We start from the raw sequence: 22,902 nt of genomic DNA, 5'->3' as shown, positions 1-22,902 counted from the left end.
GAGCATAAACATTTCAATAATCTTCAAACAAATCCAGAAGTGTCTCACACACAATGAATCCACCAGCTCGGGGCAGAGTCAAACATACCCCAAATTTTGACATCTAGTACATTTTTTTCCATCCTTCCTGTGTACAAAGTTGGAAACCAAGACCTGAGGTCCCATCCCAGCTCGGACATGACCAGACACGGTGTGCTGAGGTGGGCTCCTGCCGACCTCGGGAGCTGACCGAGCACATCTTGGCCCAACTCAGTGTTGAGTAATGCCATGTAGCAGCTTGAAATCTGCCACAGTGGGTATATTTTCACTAAAGAAACTAGCAGACAGCAGAAAGCAGGGCCTTTTCCTCCCTGTAGAGCCAGTTGGTAAACACCACAGGTCACATTCTAGACGGAGAAACCATGAGCAGGTGACCTCAGTTTGCTCACACGGCCTGCGGGCAGCACTATAATCCTCCACGGTCCATTGTCCATCGTAACTTTCACTCCTAAACCCATCACAGTCCCTGCTACACTAATCAGTGAGCCAGCAGACGTTTGTCTGCATGCTTGCTGTCTGCCAGGCCCCGGGCTGAGCACACAGCACAGTATCTCTGTGGGATCATTATCATTTCCATCTTACACTCAGGGAAACGAACACTCAAGAGACTTCAAATGGCTTTTTAATTACAGGCTAAAGCCTTTCTTAGGATGGTGGCCCCCAGAAGCTGGGCTAAGATACAGGTTCAGGTGCCAGTGAAAGGCAGCGGGAAAGTGAACAAGGAAGGAAGGCAGCCAATGAAAGAAGCTCTGAGACAGCACAGAACATGCCCCCAAGTTACCCCAACAAACAAGTGAGGGGGCTGAAGCATTTAGCACCCTCTCCCACCAGCCATCGGTTGAGGCCAAAGGCACACAGGAGGATGCTGACATCGCTCTCAATGCCACACGGCTGGAAAATGGTAGAGTACAATTCAAACTCGAAATTCAGAACTAGTTTCATTACTCTTAAAGAGATGGGCCGTTAATCAAGCAAACACTTAACTGAGTACCAGTTATGGGTAAAGCACCACGCTGGTGAGGTAAACCTACTTTGTCAAGTGACTTTGGCTTGATATGTCCCAGGGAAGCACAGGTATCTTTTTGCCAATTTTTATGAATAGAAGTAATAGAAAAAGCCCGTCCAAGTTACTTTGGTTGTCCCATGGGAATCAGCCAAACGCCCTTCCCGCCCGCTTCTCCTGTGAGAGATTGCCCTCTCTGGTTCAGCCAGTTGCTTTGGGCAGGAGGTCCGCAGCCCCAAGATGTCATCCCAAGCAGCTGCATCAATCTGTGATTATAGGCTCCAGAGTCGGCCACTCCAGGGATGACCACAAATGACCGCCTGGACTTCCAGACAGCTGAGTCTGAAGACTGTCCCTGTGTATTGTGCCCTGCTTCGCTGTGCCTCCCGCCCCCTCCCCTCCCCTCAACGTCCTCCATGGGAACCTACAAGCAGGCCAAATAAATGAAACCACAATCACAGGTCTGTGGGAGCTTGCCCAACCTTAAGGATTTATTTAAAATTCTTCTGAAGAGGCGGGGAGGTGTTTAAATGGGCCAGGGTGTCATTGGGGTAAATCACAGTACCATACTGTGAGCAGTGGAGGGAGGGGACTGCTGCCCTGATTTTATAGACTCTGCTGTAGCCATTCTCAGCAACTATGTCTCGAAGACAGAGACTGGATGTCTTGTTCTACTCCAAGTGCATGGTGGAGAACTGCCCAGTTTTTCACTCTGGGGGGAGAGGAGCAGAGGTCGTGGGCAAGTCCCGGAACTGCCCGTGGATCGCCCAGGTCACCTCACCCTCTCCACAGGCTTCTCTGGCAGTCTGGCCCTGACCCTGCACCCCACCTCAAAGTGAGCACGCTTCCTGCCAATGTATCTTAGAGAGGACTGGAAGCAACAATCAGGCCAAGGTCCTCTTATGCTTTGGTGACAGGACCCTTTTCTGGCAAGCGCTGCAGTCCAGCCCTTGGCACGCCAGCACAGATGCCAGGCTTTTGGTCCTGGGCATCTCTCTAGCTCACTCTTTCAGCCACTCCTAAGCAGTTCACACACAGAAAGCAGGCACAAAGCTTGGCTCCGGGGCACCAGGAAATAGGCCAACACATCAAAGCAAAAACCAGCGATGACTGGTAAGTCCCAGGTAGGCCAGTGCATCAGACACTGAGGAGGACTGAAGGGCCAAAAACAAGGTGTAGGGTCACCTACTACTCCCAACTCCTAAGATAACACAAACCTCCTCTCCAGAGGAGGTCTGAACCCCCAAACAGAAGCCATGCAGAGAGGTGGGTTCTGGAGCCCAAGGGCAGAGACAGACCACCCTCAGAAGGTGGGTGTGCTGCCAGCTAGAGAGGTGCAGCAGGAGCAGGTGCTGCATATGCCCTGGGCCACTCAGCCAGGTGTAGACAGGACACTCCCACCTTCCCTAGAAGGAGGACATGACTGAGCGCCCCATATCCCCTGGCCTCCTCCCAACCGAGCTTCCCAAAGGTGCCCCTCATCATTCTAACTGATTTCACCAGCACATAAATGAGGGCAGAAGAGCATGGGATATGTCTACACTGTACCCCAAAGATTATCTGATCTCCCCAATACTCAACCTCTGCTCTTTCCCATCTTCTAGAGGAGGAGTGGGACTTACCTCCAACCACCCCAGCACAGGGAAACCCAAATGGTACAGCCCAGCCTCCAGGCGCCCTAGCAGGCTGCTTGCTATGCCTCCTCCTGGGGCAAGAACTACCCTCTTTCCAAAACTACCTCACCTCTCTGAACCCAGCCATCATCTGAGGCCCTCTCTATCCACACCTCCCCACCCAGCGCCCCTCCTCCTGCCTGTCCCAGCTCCCAGGCATCAGCTGACCTGTCTGGAGGAGAAAGCACAGCCGGTGCCCAGACCCATGGCCCCACTCCAGGGTCTCTGATCCCAAATGGGCACCTCCCAGGCCAGCTCCACACAGTCTCTAGGACACAGCATTCAGACACAAGCTAAAAAGGATGAACTCCTCTCAAGTAACCCAACATATCTTAGTCAGGAGAAGTGCCTTTAATTTTTCAGACTGCCGCAGAAAAAGTTCCCAGTAAGTAAATGTGGATTGATAAGTAAAAGAATTCCAACCCCTGATTCCTCATCCAGATGCTCTGGAAAGAAGGCCCCTGGCTCCGGCTCACAGGCAGCTGTTCGAAACAATCATTGTTTCTAATTCTTTCCTTCCATTGTACCAAGATCAACTGTGGCAGGAACTGAGTCCCGCTCCAGGACAAATTGTTAACTTGTCAGCTCATTGGCTCAAACATTCATTCATTATATGTAAGGTACTCACTATAAACTTGGCCGCTCTCCACACAGCCTCTGTCCTCTGGGAGGCCACGTTCTAGAGACCCGGGTTCCAGTCACCTGGGAATAAAATGCGTGGCACCGTTGAGAAGCCTTGTGCTCAGCTCCTCCGCTCAGCGAGGTGCACAGGTGCTGTGATCAACCCAGGTCCCACAGAGCACCTCTGAGCAAGGCGGAAAAAGCAGGCGCTCGAAATACAGAAGTGAGTGGGGTCCGCCCAAGACACCTGCCGCTCTCCCGCTTACAGGACAAAAAGCCCAGGTCTCCACGGACCTCAAGCACCAGCGCCAGAGGCGGGCGGGAAGGCAGTAAAGGGGAAGTGCCCCGAGGACCAGCCCCCGCCCTGCCCCGGAGCACCCAGCCTCCTCGTGAAGCCAGAGGGGGCCTGAGCGGGGTGGGGGAGGGTGGCCGGAACCCAACTCTGGGGAACTGTCCACTGGGCGGGGAAAGGAGGACCCGACTGAAGACCGGGTGCTCATCAGGGCTGTCTGCGTCTGCCATCCATGCACCTGCCGCCCTGCCCCACCTCGCCAGGGAGTCCCCGGGACCCCGGGGATGAGGTAGGGGTGCCTTCCAGCCACCGCCCTTGAAACAGAGAGAAAGAAGAACCCCCAGGGCTCGGGGAAGGAGGACGAGCTCGGAGCCACAACTTTCTCCGGCCGGAAGGCGGGTGGGCTGGGGCTCCAAGCCCGGGCAGCCCTGGGGAGCTGGCATCCCCGGGCACCTCTCGCGACTGGGGGAGAAGGGAGGAGACCAGGGGCAGGCGAGGACTGAGGGACTGACCCGCACCGGGCAGGGGACTCTGCGGGAGAACTTTCGGTCACGTGGGAGAGGGGCAGGGCAGAGAGGCCCGCGGGGTGCCCTGCACCTTGCGTCCCGCGTGCTGCGTCTGCAGCCTTGTCCCCGCGCCCCGGCGCCCCGAGCCCCGCGCCTTGCCTGTGTTCCAAGACGGCTGCATCTCGTGCGCGTAGCGGAGACTGTGGAGTTGGAAAGAGGGGTCCCCGGCCCCAGCGTGGGGAGCTGCTCCAGCCCGAGCCTGGGTCAGTGGTGGGAGGGCCGGGATCAAATCCGGCACGGCAGGGTTGTGGGCGGCAGGGTGGCTGGGGGTCAGACGCCCCGCCCTCCTCACGCCCCCTTCACCCCTCCTCGCCCTCTCACCCTCCCCAAAGCCTTTATCTCCCCCTATCCGGTCCGATCGTCCTCCCTCCCCCGCTTTCTCGAGCTCTCCATCTCTCCCCACACCCCTCTTCCCTCGCCTTTCTTCCTCCCCTCCTTTCCCGCCCTCCCCCTCTCTCCCTCCCCCGGGGGGGCGGAGCTTCTCCCCTCCCTCGCAGACAATGCTGTGGCTGCGCGTCCCCTACTTCCCCGCCTTCGAGCCCGGGCTCTGGCTGTCAGTGCCTCTTCTCTTCGGGCTGGGGGTGGGGAGGGGCCAGGGGTGTGAATGCCCGGAGGGGATAACAGTGCGAGGGTGAGGAGGATGAACTGGCTCCCCTCACTCTATTCGCTCTGCCCTCTCAGGGAGGGATGGTGTCTTGGCTCTAGCCCCTCCGCTCGCCCCGCGCTATGACAGCCACTCCCAGGGAACAGTCACTCTGCCAGGGGGAGCCCACCTCGAACGCCCCGGATTTCCCAGGCAGTGGACATAGGATTCCCCCCACCCCGCAACATCCAGGCTTATTCCAAAAAGGGTTTGAGCTGAGCAAGAGCTAAGCCAGGCCCCTCGGACTTCGCGGGCTGGCAGACGTGACAGTAATGTGAAGGAGGCCAAGAGTCTTTGTCCACCTCTCACCTCCCCCTCTTATCCAGTCCTGGACCTCGAGGGGCCCTCCGTGCCCCGGAAGCCTTAGAGCACCCCAGCTGCGGGCAGGGGAAGGGGCGTTCATCTGTTCCCTCCCTGTTATCAGAATTCTCCCTTCGCACACATACCCCAATTCTGAAAAGTCAGTCCCCAGCGAAAGGGAAGGGGGCCTAACAGAAAATGGGTAGCCAACCCCCAGGATACAGCAGGATCAGCTCATCCCTCCTGGAAGCCAAACATTCTTTACTAAATTCATTGTTTGGGTCTTGGAATGCGTCTCCCTTAGAAACAATATTATAACATGGAAATAAAGAAAAAGCTGACAGTGACCAGAGGGGAGAGGGGAAGGGGATAACAGGGGAAACAAGGGGAAAGGGCAAATCAAAGAATATGTATAAAGGATCCATGGGCATGGACCACCCGGTGGAGATTGACTGGGGGAGCATGGGAGGGCAATGGGGGCAAATAGAATAACTGCAATTGAACAATAATTTTAAAAATTAAAAAAGGAAAGAAAAAAAGAAACACTGTTATAAATGGTGATCTGCTTCCCAGGCCAGCCACAAAAGTCTTTTGAACCCAAAGCAGCTGTAGGGTGGCACTGAAAACTGTGTCAGCTACCCAGGAACAAGGAGGCCACTGACCAGCTTTTTCTACAGAAAAAAAAAAATCATCTGGTTCTTTCCCCTTGAGCTATAAACACAAAGCTCTCCCTTGAATTCCCCCCTCGAGCCACTACTGTGTGTCAGTTAAGCTTCTTCCCTTTGCAGGTAACATGAGCACCCTCAGAGGAGTGTATTCTGAGGACAGGGGGGTTGGTTTCTCTGTAGCCTCAGGGTCACAACTGCAGGGAAAGCTCAGTAAGAGTTAAATCCAGAGCCTGGAGGGCTTCCAGTAACACAGGCCAACTAAGGGTTGTCAGATTCATTTTCACCAGGGGCCACATCAGCCTCGAGGTTGCCTCCAAAGGGCTGAGTATAATTTTAGGACTGTATAAATGTAACTACTCCTTAACAGTTAAGTGAGAGCTCAGTGCTGCCGTGTGGTAGAAACAAGGTGTGGAACAGATAAAACAAGGTGGAGGGCTGATTCCACCCAAGGGCCTTGTGTTTGCCACCTGTGCCTTACATCATAGACTGACATTTCCCACACCCCAGACACGTGACAAAGGGTGGCAATTGCTTGCATTGCTGGGGCTTGGAGCTCCCCTGTTGAGGAAAGCAGCCAGGTGAAGCTAGAATTCCTGAGTCTCTATTCCAATTTTGCAGAAGAGCAGCTCATTGGCCCAGCTTGGGTCAGGTGCCCATCCCATGCCCAATCAACTCATGCCAGTGGGAGCCTTACCTTGTCTAAATGAAACTGCCAGGAACCCTAACCATATGCTCTGCTTAAAATAAAATCCATTCCTCTTCACTTGAACTCTCCGTGGTGGTGAATAAATTGATTGATTAGTTCAAGACATCAGAAAACCTCTTTTTTTCATCAGTTTCCCTGTACAGGAGTCACAGGAGAGAAAGCAATAGGCCCTTATCCTTCAAGGCAGTATAGGGACAATACATTTGCAACAGGGATAGTATTTTGCAAATGGATTATTAAAGACACTCCCCCCCCCACCCCCACCAACACCAAGCCCTGCTATTTGCAGCCTTCCACCCCCAGGGACTGGATCAGGAGGCACATGGCCTCGGGGAAGCAGCAGGGAAGCATTGCCTACAACTGGTCCTTCAGTAGGAATGCAATGCAAACCACAGGTGTGCTTTACAACTTTCTAGCCACATTACAAGTAGTAAAAAGAAACAAGTGAAATTAATTTTAATATGTTGTATATAAACCAAATATCCAAAAGATTGCCATCTTGATCTGTAAACAATATAAAGAAGTTATTTGTGAGATATTTTATATTCTACTTTTCTACCAGGGCTAAAAAATCAGGTGTGATTTACACACATCTCAATTTGGATGTTAAATTTTCATCAAAAGTACTTGATCTGTATTTAGGTTTTATACAATTTCTACTTGAAAAAGTACATTCACATACCCAAGTTGCTCCAAACAGCTTGCTTAAGAGTTTCCCCAAAATTCATTCAAGTGTTTTTTTAATCTACATTCTAATTAAGATTACATAAACTTAAAATTCAATTCCCCTAGTCACATTTCAAGTGCTCAATAGCCACATGTGGCTAGTGGCTCCCCTATTGGGACTGAACAAGTTCATGGAGCAAGGACACCACTGATGAGCTCAGAGTCTCACGGCCAACTTCCCTTATCTCTTTAGCAGAATAGTGGCAGGAATGTCAGGCATGGCCAGACAGAAAATGATTTTCCAAATTCCTTTATGTCCCCCTGTAACATCGCAGGAGGCAGCTTTTGCCAGTAGATCTGAGTTCTACTTTATGCCTCAGGAGAAGCAAGATATGCAAAGAAGTGGGTGCCCAAAGCCCACTTCTGCTCCCATGGATAGATTCTAAGAGGGGTGGAAGCAGGGGACACAGACAGCTGGAAATGTAACAGGGCGCAGCCCAGAGGGGGGCCCCAAATAGAGACTTGGAATGGGGTCCAGAACTCAAGGTGTCCAGGGAATATTAAAAAGATGTATAGGGTGTCCTCACCCCTTCCCCCCATGGGTGTGAGTTGGGGGAAGGGACACATGGAGCAGGAACATGCAGAGCTGTTTTGTACAGCAATCGCTTTGCAGCTACCTCTGGTGTGGTCATTTAACATATCTATAACCTTTAACTCGTTTCATAGATATGTTAAATAGCTGTGGCCATGCCTTGAGCCAGGGGGAGGAGGTGACTTCCACCCAAGATGCAACTGGGGGGCAGCTCCCTCTGGTTACAGTGCCTGCATGAGAGTTTGGAGAAAATTGGCTCCATGACATGGGGCCACAACTGCCCAGACTCACGATGGCAGCCCAGTAAACTTGGAATAATACAGGAATGCTGGCAGGTGAAAGGGGAGAACCACTTGGCTTTGACAAGAGTGAGGACCCCCGCAGCTTTGGTGGGAAGAGAACCATGTGGTTTTGGGGTGCTCCCTTTGGCCACGTGGCTTAGGAAGCAGGAGAGACTTTGCCTGGAAAAAAAGGGTGAAAGGGCTCTTGCTGGTGGGGCATGAGAAGGTGCCACATGACTTTGGATTAACTGGAGATCCTGGCAGTGACACAGCTGATGGTGCCAGGAGCCTGAATCACGGACTTCTGCTTCTTTTCCTGAGATACGGTACCCTAGATTAGGGCAGAGGGAGAAAGAAGGACCGTGTGCATCTGTGGGTATCCTAAAAAACTTTAATATTTTAATGAAGACATTGGGTCACTACTTTAAGTCTGTATAGCTTTAAATAAACATTTCCTTTCCTTTTCACAAATCTCTGGCATTGAGAGACGTCTTTCCTCTGGCAGCAGGCATAGCAAACCTGGGGGATCCCTTCAGTAATAGTATATCATAACCACCCCCACGCCGCCCTGTTCTGTAACAGAAATGCCACATCTACCCAGTTTTTGACCTTCGACCAGAGTGAGGATATATGTTGAGGGGTGAAGGGAGTTCTGGAGGATAGAAGGGAGAAGACTGCCACACTGGCTGCTCTGCCTGTTCTCAGGTGCTGACCAAGGAGATGGGGCAGCTTCACTAAAGTCAACTTAGTGGATCACCGTGGCTACACAGCGGGAGGGCCTGGGTTTAGCTTTCTAGGGTCATTTCACGATTCATGCATAGCCTAGACATGAAGTTCCCACCTGCTCCCAAGGACCAGGGGCCTCAGAAGGAAACCAGACACTGAAGCACAGGCCTTCCACAGGTACTGTCTTTGAATTCCCTCAAAAGCAGAACTTGAGACAAGGACATGGGTACAGGTAATTTACTTAAGAATTCATTTTAGAAAGCAAGAGAGTGGGACAGGCAAGGAGAAGCTAGTAAAGGGTGTGCAACAGGGGCTCCATCCCTCTGGGGGCCCTCCGATGAAGTGTGTAAAGTGAGCCTCAGAACTGTCCTCTCTGAAGGTCGAGGGTGGGTGCTGGGGCATTTATCTGCTGACTCTCATCCCCCACAGGCTGAGGATTACTCCTGGGAATGCTTGCCTCTTCTTACTTCCAGGCTGTGTGGACATCTTTGGCCTCAAGAAAACATCAGATGCAGAAAAGCAGGAGCTGCTGTCACTGGCACTTGAGGTGGGACTAGTCACTGTGCATGGAGCTGCCCACCATGGCTATGCTGCAGTGAGAAGTGGGCTGAGGGCATGAGTCACAGAACACATAGATCATTGGGTCTAAATTCCAGCATGGATTGGGCATATTGACCCTGGGGGCTAGGTCGGGGCTTGGCAGGAGGACATGATGGGGACTCAGAAGGAACACTGGTGAAACCCAAGTTAAAGTCGAGGAGGCCAGGGAACACAGCAGAACTTCGAAGGAGCAGGGAGCACCCAGATCATGAGGTACACAAGCTGCAGGCAACAGCAATAGGTACCAGGCAGACCCTCAGTAATGGGTCCATCACCCCCCAGCATTCTGCTTTCAAGGGATGGTCTGGAGCAGGCCCTCTGCAGTGGACCCAGGGGGACCCAGCAACACCATCTTTGCATGCCAACACGAGAGAACGTGAGACAGAACCTCCCCCCAAAGAGTCATATTAGAAAGAGCTGGGGAAGGAAGGAAGAACTCTGAAACAGTTTTTATCTAAGAACACCAGCAGGATTGTTTATATTATTGTATCAGACTCCTTTATTTTCCCTGCACTACAAGAAGTGAGAATCTACAGAGAAGATCTAATGAGTTATAGAGATTTAAGGAAGCTCAAATGAAATCAGCCGCTGGGACTCGAGAACATCTGGATATTTCTGGCACACGAGCATGGTGGGCTGGCTGGAAATGTATTTGTTTGAGAGGTTAAAAAAAGCCTTCCTGGGAGATAATTTATATTCTATGGAAAGAAGAAACCAAGTTTGGCCCAGTAACAAAGCTTTAGTTGACAAAAGAGAAGTGAAATTGTCATTCAATGCTGTCCCTAACCAGGCCCCTGGATACATGGATGGGTGGTGGGGGGAAGCTTCCTGAGAAGATGGAAAAAGCTCTAAGTTACAAGTCAAAGGACTGTTTCATAAACCCCAGGAATACTCTGGGACTCAAGCAGCCATGCTTCAGGGACCTCCTGCTAAGTAACACTTATGCAATTGACATGCCAACACTCAGCTTCTCTATTTCAAGGGCTTGGTATGTTGACAAGGTGACCCAAAAAGTAGTCAATAAATTGCCAAAATGGTCACAATTATTCCCTTCCCTGCATATACTTTGCAGTTCCTCTCACAAAGAGGTGGCGTCTACTTTCCCACCTTAAATCCGGGTTGACATTGTGACTTGCTATGGTTAATAGAATGTGGCAGAAGTCATGTTGTGCCTGGGTCTCAAGAAGCCTTGCATTCTTCTACCCTTTCTACTAAAACAGGGCTCTGCTATGTGAACAAGCCTGAACTAGCCTCCTAGAGGGTGAAAGACCACATGGCCCAGAGCCAAGGCCCCAGACTGTGATAGACCCAACCCAACCCAGAGCTGACCATGGGTGCATGGGGGAGCCCAGCTGAGTCTAGCCCAAATAGCCAGATAATACAAGCACAAGCTAAGTAGATGATTGACATTTGAAGCCACTAAGATTTGGAATAGTTTGTAATATAGCAGTAGCTAACTGTTAAAGAACTTAACAGAATAAAAAAAAAGGTAACTATGTGAGATGATGGATGAGTTAACTAACCTTATTGGGGTGACCATTTCACAATACATATGTAGATGAAGTCATCATGTTGTACACCTGAAACTTATGTAATGTTATATGTCCATTATATCTCAATAAAATGGGAGAGGGGTGGCAAGAAACACATGAAAAAACAAAAGCTCATAATACAAAGAGAAAAAAAGAAACCTAACAAACTGACATGAATGAGTATCGGTGGACACAACCTTGCAATCTCCTGGACTTGTTCATGGGCTTCTGAGAGATGCCTCTGGGAACACAACCCCCGCTCCCACAGCAGTGAAGAGATATTTTCAGACTGCTGAGGTCTCAGTGAGCTCATGAAATTTATATTTACAGCTGTTAATGTGACCGCGTTTGTTCTCACGAAGTGCAGAAACCTAGGGAAATTTGAGTAACAAAGATTTTGTCACTGAACTTGAGTTTATCGTTCATGGGAAAGCACTTTCTTAATTAAAAGAGTCCACTTTAGGACTTCTGGTCAAGCTGATAGCATAGGTAAATGCTGTATTCACATCCTACATAATCACATCAAAATCACCACTAAACTACAGAAAAACCATTGTATAGAACCACCTGAAATCAGGCTGAATGGAAGTCTTACAACTAAGAATTTAAAGAAGAAGCCACATCAAGACTGGTAGGAGAGCCAGAGACACGGAAAACACTGGTTCCACATCCATGTACAGCAGATAAAATCGGGGGAGATATCACAGCTGCAGAGGTACCCCCTGAGGAGCCAGGGGTCCCTGCCCCACATCAGGCCCCCCCAGATCAGTGTTCCAGTGCTGGGAAGAGAGGTCCCCATAACTTTTGACTGTAAAAACCAGTGGGGATTGTGGCAGAGTGAGATAGAGGGCTTCTGAAGTCCCAGGCATTCCTTTTAAAGGGCCTGTGCATGGACTCACTTGGACTCATTCCCTCTGAGCTTCAGTGTTGGGAAGCAGCTCAAAAGGCACTAGGGACACACTGTAAGGGACTGAATTGTCTGGCATCTGAGTGAGAGCTGGTGGGGAAGGGGAGTGGCAGCTTTCTGCCACACAAAAGTGCTAGCAGAGGCCATTGTTCCTTTTTTGAGACCAATAGAACCAATAGTCAGATGAATATCAGAGTCTCCGTCAGCCTGGCTCACAGTGTTCACCCAGCCCTGGTGATTCCCTGAGACTCCACCCTCCCCAACTTGTGGGCCCATCAAAGCTGTTCCCAGTGGCTTTTCCATATGAATGTCCTGCCTTGACTCCTGCTTCAAACTTTCCTAATATCTTTCAAACAGGCAGCATCTGGCCTCATGGTGTCCCATACATTTTGCTAAGTGGCCCCAAGCCTAGCATAGGTAGAAGCCATCCTAAGATCAATATGTGGCTCATGACAGGTGGCCCCAGGCAGAACACAGGCAGCAGCTGACCTTGGCCCGCACCTCCCAGGAGGCCTCAGAGCCAGCTTCAGAACTGCACTGAAGCACCACTCAGACACCTCCATAAGTGACACACTCAAGGGATGGACTCAATGGGTACCAGAGCCCCACTGAAGTAAGTTCTACTCTGTGGGGTGTTTCCCTGCACAGCTGATCCTCCACTGATCAGCCTGGGAATGAATCTCTCCTGTTGATGTGCTAACAACAAACAAGTCTCAACTACAACAGGAGGGTGTACACAGCCTACACAGGGGCAGGGACACACTTGGAGTGCTGAGCTTGGGTGATCAGACAAGCTGTGCCACTAGACCCTACAGAACACCTACTACCCAAGGTCACTCTACCAAGCCCAGGAGATGTAGCAGCTCTACATCATACATAGAAACAAACGCAGAGAGGCCACCAAAATGCAGAGACAAAGAAATGTGTTCCAAATGAAAAAAAAAAAAAAACTCCAGAAAAAGAACTAAACAAATGAAAACAAGTAATCCACTAGATGCAGAATCCACAACAGTGGTTATAAGGATGCACAATGAACTTAGTGAGAATTTCAACAGCATAAAAAAGGGCATGGAATCCATAGAAAAGAACTCAGTCAGAAATGAAAAATATATACTAACTAAAATGAAGAATAATTTACAGGGAACCAACAATAAAGTAGATGAAGCTGAGAATCAAATCAGTGATTTGGAATACAAGGAATCAAAAAACACCTGATCAGCAAAGAAAAAAAGAAAAAAATGAGAATACTGTAAGGAGCTTCTGCGACAACTTCAAACATACCACCATTCACATCATGGAGGGGGTGCCAGAAGAAGAGAGAGAATAAGAAATTAAAAACTTATTTGAAAAAAAAAAAAGACAGGAAACTTCTCTAACTTGGTGAAGGAAATAGGCATACAAGTGCAGGAAACACAGAGAATCCCAAACAAGATAAATCTAAAGAGTCCCACACCAAGAAACATAATTAAAATGCAAAAGGTTAATTGCTTCTCAGCCTTTTGGCTAAGATCAAGTGTAAAATGCAAGAAGTTAAAGACAAAGAGAGAATCTTAAAAGCAGCAAGAGAAAAACAGTCCTTTGTAGAAAGGAGCTCCCATAAGACTGTCAGCTGATTTCTCAACACAAGTTTTGCAGGCCAGAAGGGATTAACACAAAATATTCAAAGTGATGAAAAGCAAGGACCTACAATCAAGGCTACTCACCCAGTAGAGCTATCATTTAGAGTTGAAGGACAGGTAACAAGCTTCCCAGGCAAGAAAAATCTAAAGAAGTTCATCACCATGAAACCAGTATTACATGGAATGTTAAAGGGTCTTCTTTAAAAGCAAGAAAAAAAGATTAAAAAACATGAACAATAAAATGGCAATAAATACATATCTATCAACAATTTAACCTAAAAAATAAAATAAACACAAAACAGAAACAGACTCATAGATACAGAGAACTTCTTGACAGTTACCAGATGGGAGGGATGTTGGAGGGATGGGTGAAAAAGGTGAAGGAATTAAGAAGTATAAATTGGTTGTTACAGAATAGTCATTGGGATGTAAATACAGCATAGAGAATATAGTCAATAATATTCTAGTAGCTATGTATGGTATCAGAGGGGTATGAGATTATCAGGATGATCATTAGGTAAGTTATATAATGTCTAATCACTGGGATGTATACCTGAAATTAATATAATATATGTCAACTATAATTGAAAAATAAAAAATGATTTAAATTTAAAACATCAAATTTAAAGAGTCCACTTTATCTACCAATAAGAAATTTCCACAGCGTCTAAAATATTTATGTTAGAGAGTGTCTGAATTCAGCCTTGGAGATGAGAGGATGGAATAAAGCTCTCATACCATTAGTACCTAAGTAGGTTCATATGCATGAGTCTCAGACCCCAAAGAGGAGACCTATTTTACTAGATTTTCCTTCTTCCAGTTAAAGGATAGACAGGGGCTGGTAAAAGGGAAAAAAGGAGAGCAGAGGACCCCAAGTACATAGCCTTGACTCATTCACTTCCAGCCAATATATCTCTTTTCACAAGAAGTATTTGGTAGAGTGCCTCAGAGCTAAACTTTCTGGGCAGCTGTCCATCTGAACAAAGTGCTTATAAACAGAATTTGATAACCAAACTGTGGTTCAAATTAGATGAGAGATTTTATTTAATTTTTCTAGAAATCCATTCAAGATTCCTTAATCCCAAGGTTACATTCCATCAAAACTCCCCTCCCACTTCTGGTTGTATTGAAATACTAATTACTTAGTGTGAAAGCATTACCCTCTCATAACATAAGTTGAGTGCACATTCAAAATTATATTGGTTGATATTTACTAGACAGCTACATTCTCAAGGTGTTATTCTAGGCATGGGAAAAGATAAGAAAAATAATCATGGAGCCAAAAAATTATTAGGTAGCATCTCATCCAACAACATCATTTGGTGGGCTCAAAAAATGAAACTTAGAGAAATCAACTCACTACACGGTTTGGTTATAAGAAGCAGAAGCCATTTGAGTCAACCTAAGCAAAAAGAACCAAGAGTATCTTGCATAACTTATGGGAAAGAAGTAAGCCAAGACCAAAATGGGCTACAGCAATGATTTTTAACTGGTGTGACACAGAATTTTTAAAACATGCAATACCTGACTATTTTGTCAGGAGCACTGACCTCTTTTCACTTAGATTGTTGAATTAAAAAAAAAAAATGACAACAGGCAACACAACAATAGTTGTCTGGTGTGAATGAGTCAAAATTATACCTATTTTTGTCAGATCAGCAAAATATATAATATATTATTTTGTGTGACACAGAATTTTAGTCATTAGTTTATGTGTGCCATGCAATGAAAAAGGTTGAAAATCACTGGGCTGGAGTATGACCTACAGGATTCTCTCTCTCTCTGTCATGCTTCCTCACTCTCTTCTTCCCTTCTTCTTGTATTGCCTTCTCTCTTCATATCTGTTCCAACTTCTGCCCAGAGGGCAGCCTTGGTCCCAGAGTCTATCGATCCTGCATCTACCACCAACTCACTCAATCTCTGGGTGCCATCACCTGTGGCCAGCAGCATGGTGGGGCCAGGACAGAGATGGGTCAGTTTCTCAGAAAGGGGAGGGGTGGGCAGAGGTAAAGTGTTCTTCTCCTACTTGTTGGCCCTTACATCTTTGGCTTTCCAGTCTCATGACCAAGTGTGATGGGCCTTCTCCATGGGACCCAGGCCCCTAGGCATTCTGGAGACATTCCAGGTGGTCAGTTTCCTAAATGTGCCATGTGTTTGCATAACTTTGTGTACACTCACGCATTCTCTTCTCCTGAGATGCCCTTACCTTCTCTCTCTGCTGGACCATTTTTTCCACAGCAGTGCAAGGATGGCATAGGAAGGCTTTACTAACTTTCAGCAGTGCCCTCTACCCTTCAGCCTCCCAACAATCTAAGTAAGTTCCACTCAAACATAGCATCCGGTGCATCACCCAAGTTCCTTGGTTTAATTAGAACTCTACCAAAAGCCCTTCCATATTCTGGAGCTGCTCTTGACACCTGCTCATCCTCCAAAACTTAGCTCAAGTGCTGCCTCTACTGAGGGGTCCTTCCTGAAATGCCTTTCCCCACCCACCCCATGTCCCCCTCAGTGCTCTCTTAGTACTGTTTCAAAACACATATACCATGACTGCTTACTCAGGTCAACTAGCCCAAAGGCCAGGATGGTATCTTACTTATTAGTTCAAATCCTTCTCTATCTGCCACACTGTGAGTACTCAACACGTATGTGATGAATGAAGGAAATGAAAAAAAAAAATCCTATCACATTATGTGCCAGGTTATAAACACTAACTCATGTAGTTTTCATACAGCCCTAGAAAGAGCTACTATTTTTATCCTAATTTTACAGATGAGAAAACAGAGTGGCACAGAGAGGCTAACTTGCCAAAGCTCACAGCTGGCAGGTGCCAGAGCTGGAATATGAACCCAAGAAGTCCATCTCAAGTCCCTCTCTCAACCCTCATATTTTCTGCCTCCTCGGCAACCAGGTCCAGGTAGGGGATGACACTTGTTGATCCTCACCCAGACTGCTAGCTTCAATTAAAACTTGAAACCAAATTGGGACTCTGAGGCTGGCATAGGTGGGAGTATGGGTATCTGAGGTGGGAGTAGAGAGAAGGCTATTGAGGTGGGGTAGGAAGAGGGCTGTTGCTCCTTTGCCATCTGTACAGGGCTGGGCACTGTACTGGAAGCAGTGGGAGTCTTGCCTTGGAATCTTTTCAGTGACAGCCAATGTCCACAAACTCTGGGCAAAGCTGGAGGTCAGCAGAAGCTGGCCTTGTAAACTGCCTTCTCTACCCCGTCTTTCCCTCCTACCCCACATCTCCATTTTCTCTTTCATTATGACATAGAGGTCTCTGTCACTCACTCATTCAACACACATTTCATAAACATGAATCAAGCCAGAAGTGTTCTTAACACTCAGGAAACAAAGCCCTGTCAAGTCATTATAGTGTAATGAAGGAAGTAAATATATATTACTACGGTGAGGTAGTATGCTTAAGTATTAATCACACACACACACACACACACACATACACACACACACAAGGCCAACTTCAGGAGAAGAGCCTTTCTGAGCCCATGTGACACCAGGGACTGGCAGAGGAGATGGGTGCTGAATGAAACATGCATAAACATAGGACACACTGCAACAAAACTACAGAATAAAGGAAAGTCCATGAGAGGTTAGTGGCTCTGCAACCTCTGTTTCACATAGGAAAGGCTAAACCACCATGCCACACACACATACATACACTTGTGCATTGTCCACAGCTTCCAATGGGCCAGAGGAAGACTTCTTACTAACACTTAAGACTTTGTCTTGGATAAATAAAAATTGGGACCAAGGATTTTTTTTATGAATTCGATAACTTAAGTTTTAAAAATCACCTATAAACAATAATTCAAAGAAAACTTACAAGGACATGAGAAAAAATTCCAAGGCAAGGGAAAGGGGAGAAATATAAATTACCAGAGCTCAGGAATGAAGTGAAAGAGAAAATAAATCATCACAGAAAATTAAAGACTCAATGAAGCAGCAAAACTCTAGTGAAAATTCAGCTAAAAATATGAAAGATAGACTTCAGAAAAACAAACACAATAACATGCATGATAACAATGAATTTGAAAAGAAAAATAAGAAATAATGGGTATAGAACGAAGACCAAGGAAATCCAACCTATGTATAATTGGCATTCAACTATATACATTTTAAAAACTTTCCTAAAACAAAAGAACTTGAATTTATAGATTGAAAGAAGATACTATGTCCTGAGAGAATAAAGAGTGTTTTTTCCTAAGTCTTTCACCTGAATATAAGTCCATTTATGGAACTATGGAGTTATGGGGACTGGGATTTTTGTTCCTTTTGTTTACTACAATGCCTCTAATGTCTAAAATATTGCCTAGGAGGCCCCAATAAACATTCATTAACTGAATTGTTGAAGGCATAGGCCAACAAGCACTGACATGTGCTGTTAATGTTATCACCCTGCAAGGAAAAAGATTCCAATGGTTACACAGAAGAGAGGTCAAATCACCCATTTAAAAAACATCAGGCTAGCTACAAACTTCAGCACAACAACATTCAAAGTTAAGAGACAATGTCATTGATGGCTATGAAAACAGAACCATGGTGTTCCTCAGAGAGAGAAAACATGACTCAGGAACCATATGTCATCACAAACTGTAATTCAAATATAAAACATGCAAATATTTTCAAAAGTACAGAAACTCAGCCGAAAATAGTAAAAGACCAAGTTCGGTAAACAAAACAATAGAGAAGCAGAGTCAAAAGCACCAAAGGGGGCACCAAATACATTTATGTTTGGGGTCAAGGTGAAAATTGTAATTAAAGTTAAAACACAACAAAGGTATTATAAACTCTTATGGTGTAGAAATTACAAAACCAATGAAGGTAGGAATTTCTTAAGTATCCTGATTTCTTCCTTTTTTATAGGAAGAGAATGAAAAGGTATGTTCAAAAAACACAGCCCAGGTGATAGAGAGATAAAGTTGTTAATGTGCCCACCAGATAGTGGTTTTCAGACGGGCAACGGGGGGAGTGGTGCCTACATCACTGGTGGTCTTGAAACTTGAGCAGCACTGATGTCATTTTGTGTTTTGGCATCAAAGATAATGAGCAAACTGCAAAGTGCTCAACAGCCTTGCACAAAGATTTGTTGCATATGAACACATTCATTCATCCCCATGGAGAAATAAAGCACTGGAACTAATAACAGTAATAACCAACCAGAACTGAGGAGAGGAGGGGTGAGGAGAAGGGAGAGGTGGGAGCCTCTCCAACTTTAGTAGAAGCACACTGATTTTATCATCATTTGTGGTGGAGTCAATATTGTCTTAAGACAAGAAGATTAAATAAATTTTATAGCAATTTGAGTGCTCTTTTGTACTATTCGAATTATTCGTTTCATATGCATATATTAACTAGTTAAAATTTTAGAAAGACAGTCCTATGAGATGCAGGAAGTGGTGGGCTGATAGTGAAGCAAGTCAGTTAGATGCTGGCAGAGATTTCCAAAGTGTCCAGCTTGCTGCCTCCTTTATAGGGTTATATCCAGAGGGATGGTAGTGGATATATAAAATAAGACCCTCAGATTTCAGGACACTTTTGGATCTGAAAGTGGAGAGGAACTGTGCCACTTTCTGTTAGGCACATGGAATAACCTTGCACCCATGCATGGTGCCTCCCTAGGGCATCTTTAGGAGGGGAGAGATGTCGGCAGATCCAGAAAGCCTCTGAGGGCTACAGAAGGTGTGGGAGACAGCCAACGTTTCCATATCCCAGAGGAGGGCATGGAAGCCAGATGGGAGAAAGCTGAGGGACTTGAGGGTATCTCACATCTGGGACAAGAGGCACAAAAGGCACTGGTCTGGGCCATGTCAGGGACCACACTGGAACTCAGACATCTTGATGGGGCCAGGATGGAAGGATGCAGTACCCAGAAACAGGATGACAGCCACCCAGAACTAGATGTCTGCCCTCCAACTGCCAAGATGTTCCATAAACCTACCACCACCACCACCACCACCACCATCACCAACAAAACTGAGACGAGGCCCTAGGTAGAAGGAGATGGGCAGGCAGAAAGGAACATCTCAGAACTAACTGAATTTAACTTGAAATGACCAAGTTTACCACAAATTAACCGAAATGTTCTCTGCTTCTAGCCAAATGAAGGTAGAGAGTAAGGATTAGTTGGTATTTTTTTTAAAGTTTCATGTGTAGCACATCAGAGTATTTGACCTAAAAATTCAAATAAAAGAATGAGAGAAATGATTCCACTCTTTGCTGCTTAGAGTGTGTTCCATGGACCGGCAGCACTGAACATCACCTAGGAGTTGACTATAATTACAGAACCAGGTATCAGGCCATGTTCGAGTTTGACAAGAAGGCCAGGTATTCTGTGTGTGTGCTAATGGGGGAGACCTCTTGCTTTAATAGTTTCAGGTGCTATATGGAAATGCCTAGGAAGACAGGACTAGGTGTATAAGGACAGCCCTTGGGAAGGAAGTGAAATCTGGGTCTTAAAGACTGAGCAGCAGTGCCTTACATGGAGAAGGACATTCCAGGCAGCGCTACAGCAAGTCGGAAGCCATGAAAAGCCTGTCCACGTCAGAGAACAGTTTGGTTCATTGTGGCTGGAACAGAAGGTGGGAGGTTAGAGGGGTTTTGTGTTCCACTTTTGCAGCCAAAAAACAAAACACAAGACCATTTGAGGTCCCCGGTTCCTGTGGTGTTTAAGGAACACAGCTGTCCTGCCCCTCCTCACATGTGGAGGTTTTCCAAACTGCAGGGCTGGAGGGGAAGCCAACACCACCTCTCTCATGGAGATGCAGCCGGCTGAAGGGAGCCAGCTGGGGGAAGTTTCTTGGAGAACAGACATGATTCCTGGGCCAAGAAACCTCTGGAAGGAGCCAAGAAGGGGAGGGCAGGACAGCCAAGCCAGTGGGACTGGTCCATCGGCCACTTACAGGCTTCGTGAGACACTGACACTCTACCCAGAGCTGGTCAAATCTCTGCAGTTGCAAAGACAGTGTTCAAGGCTGTCACCCAATGTCACCACTTTGAGACCTTGACCACCCCTGCTTCCTGGCCCAGGCCCACCCCACCCTCTCCGTGCACAGAGATGAAAGTTCAGCATGTTCTCTCCCACACTCTACCTAATCACTTTGCTATGGAGACTTCTCCAGCCCAGCAAGCAGCTCCACGCCTTCCTGCTGAGTCCCTGATTGAGAACAGGCCTAGGCTATCCAGGCCTTCCAACAACCTTAACCTCTTCCTCCCCAAACCCAGGCCATCTTGAAGTAGCTGAGTGACTGAACAGAGAATGTAACTTCCGACATCCAGCCAACTGGCTGTTGTTCTGGTGAAATAGTGCCAAGCAAGCAGGGAGGAGGGCATGGGAAGATGGCACAAGATGAGGCCCGAAAGGTCAGTCATGCGCTATATTGTAGGCCATGGGGAGAAGTTTGAGGTTGCATTCATATAGCAGTGGGATGCCCTTATGATGGATTTATTATAGCAATTAGATCTTATTCCCTTGTGGGAGAAGCTGGTGTGGTAACCTCTGGAAGAAGACTGTTGGAGATAAGAAAAAAGTCACAAACCGGAAACACAAAGCAGAGGAAATAATGAAGAAATCTACTAAAAGGCTGTTGCCTATGTGTTCAGTGGTAAATCTGTATCAGCCAGTGTAGGCTGAAAAGGAAAGCTGGATGCAAAGTGGAGGACAGAAAGGATGAATGGGAACCCACAAAGACACATGAGAACCCATGAGGACAAACCGAAACTTGCATTTGTCTTTCACAGTCTGCGGATGACCAGAAGAAGCCAGCACACTGACCTCAGAGCTGCACATGTGGGGAATCCAGCACCATGACAAGGAGCTGGTGGCCTGACTGGCCCCACCCACCGATGACTCCATCTGGCATATCAGGAACCAGGATGGAAGCAGCTGCAGTGACACCTGGACCCTGGACCCATCTTCCAAGAATAACATCTGCTGCTGCTGTTTGATGTCCCTTTCCAACTCTTGCATAAGTTTCTTTTGTGATCTGGGCCTGTACAGTGAAGGGAATTCTGGGAAGTGTAATTCCAGCTTAGCTGAGTTGACACAGTACAAGCTCCCATAGAGTCCCAAACAGAGGCCTGGGTGTAGCATAAATGGAGAGCTTTCTCAAATGCTGGTTTTGTTTAATATTCAAAATGCACTCGAATAAACTTACCATTGTTTCTGAATGCCATTTTTAAAAACTGTATTTGTAGAAGTGATAGTATAGGATTTCTTCAGTCTCAATTTTTATTGCATTCCTTTTTTACTTGATACACGCATCTGTCTTTTGTTTATCATTTTGTGATCTGCACACTTAAACCCTATAATTAAAAGTGCTTTACTTGATCTTTGAAAAAAATTGCTTTGGGATACCATTGAAGGCTTTAAAATTTTATTTATTTATTAGTCAGCATTAATTCCAATACAATACATAACATGATTTCATGCACTTGGAGAGGAAATATATCCTGGTTAAGTGAAAAATTGTGGGAATGGCTTCTAGGAGACCTTTATTCTAAGCAGCTTTATTGAGAAACATTCATTTAAAAGTCTAAACCTTCTTTCTTCAGTTTTCTGTAATTTACATTCACTGAGTAGAACTTGTACCGATCGCTGGGATCCAGTTTATTCCAGGGTTCTGGGCTATTCATTTTGTCCCAACAGACATCTGTTGGGACAGATGCCAGTCACAAGATATACAAGCACTGCTCCAGTACCTCTGGCTCCAATAAACACAAAGAGGGGCGTTAGGCTTGGATGGTTCTTGGCCTGATAGAGGATCTGGAGAAGCATGGTTGCAGCAGAGAGCTCGGGTCTAGAAGCAGAGAAAAACAAAACAGCACGGCCCAAGACCGGGTAGTCTCTGCACCAAGGATGAGTGGACATCCAAAGTCACCCAGGACCTCCTTTGCCATTGAAGGCTTTTAAGCTTGGAAAAGATGTGATCTGATTTACAAATAAAAATATCACGTCACTATTGTTTAGAGATTGGATTAGCAAGGGGTAAGATTCAAACATTTAAACCAGCTAAGAGGTTATTATGAGAGTTGAGGTTATTGTGATCAAAATTGTAACCACATGGAGTACAGACGTGTATCAGTCATCTATTGCCACAATATTGCCATGTAACAAACAGACCTCAAACTCAGGGTTGAAAACACTTATTTGTGGGGACAGTTGGAATAGCTCTGCTTCATGCTGCAAAAATTAAGCGCTACTCTACATTCTCTCATCTTCCAGAGACCAGTGGGCTAGCCAGGGAATGTTCTTCTCATAGTGATAGATGAGGCAAAAGAGAGCAAGCCTCCCCACACCACCGCATTTCAGGTCTTCAGAACATCCCATCAGCTAAAGTAGGTCACATGGCTGAGCCCTAAGACAAGGAATGGGAAATATACCCCACCTCTAGTGGGAAAAGTTGTATGTCAAAGGGTATGGACTCCAGGTGGGTGAAGAATTGAGAAAAGTGA

At 46.7% G+C, this 22,902-nt stretch overlaps 2 protein-coding genes across 4 annotated transcripts in view; both read right to left on the bottom strand.

Annotated features, from left to right (window-relative positions):
- The window catches only part of RASSF2 (Ras association domain family member 2), a 37,624-nt gene extending 32,956 nt beyond the window's left edge, over positions 1-4,668 (bottom strand). Inside the window, exons 1-2 of one of the 3 annotated variants that reach the window (XM_028525001.1) lie at positions 4,294-4,668; positions 3,344-3,417 (exon numbers count right to left, since the gene is read on the bottom strand). The gene's annotated coding sequence lies outside the window, so the exon portion shown is untranslated. Of the gene's footprint in view, positions 1-3,343; positions 3,666-4,293 lie in introns of those variants that run through there. The other 2 variants (XM_036009591.1, XM_036009590.1) reach the window with 2 other exon arrangements.
- A 17,300-nt stretch (positions 4,669-21,968) lies between these two features.
- On the bottom strand, positions 21,969-22,225 carry LOC114507067 (cytochrome c oxidase subunit NDUFA4-like). Its single transcript, XM_036010125.1, is given in 2 exon segments — positions 21,969-22,134; positions 22,136-22,225. Coding segments are annotated over 2 exon segments (249 nt in total). The 3' UTR covers positions 21,969-21,975.
- Between the last annotated feature and the right edge of the window lie 677 nt (positions 22,226-22,902).

This window comes from Phyllostomus discolor, chromosome 9, assembly GCF_004126475.2.
Source record: "Phyllostomus discolor isolate MPI-MPIP mPhyDis1 chromosome 9, mPhyDis1.pri.v3, whole genome shotgun sequence".
NCBI lineage: Eukaryota > Metazoa > Chordata > Mammalia > Chiroptera > Phyllostomidae > Phyllostomus > Phyllostomus discolor.
This window is presented reverse-complemented; position numbering and strand designations above follow the sequence as displayed.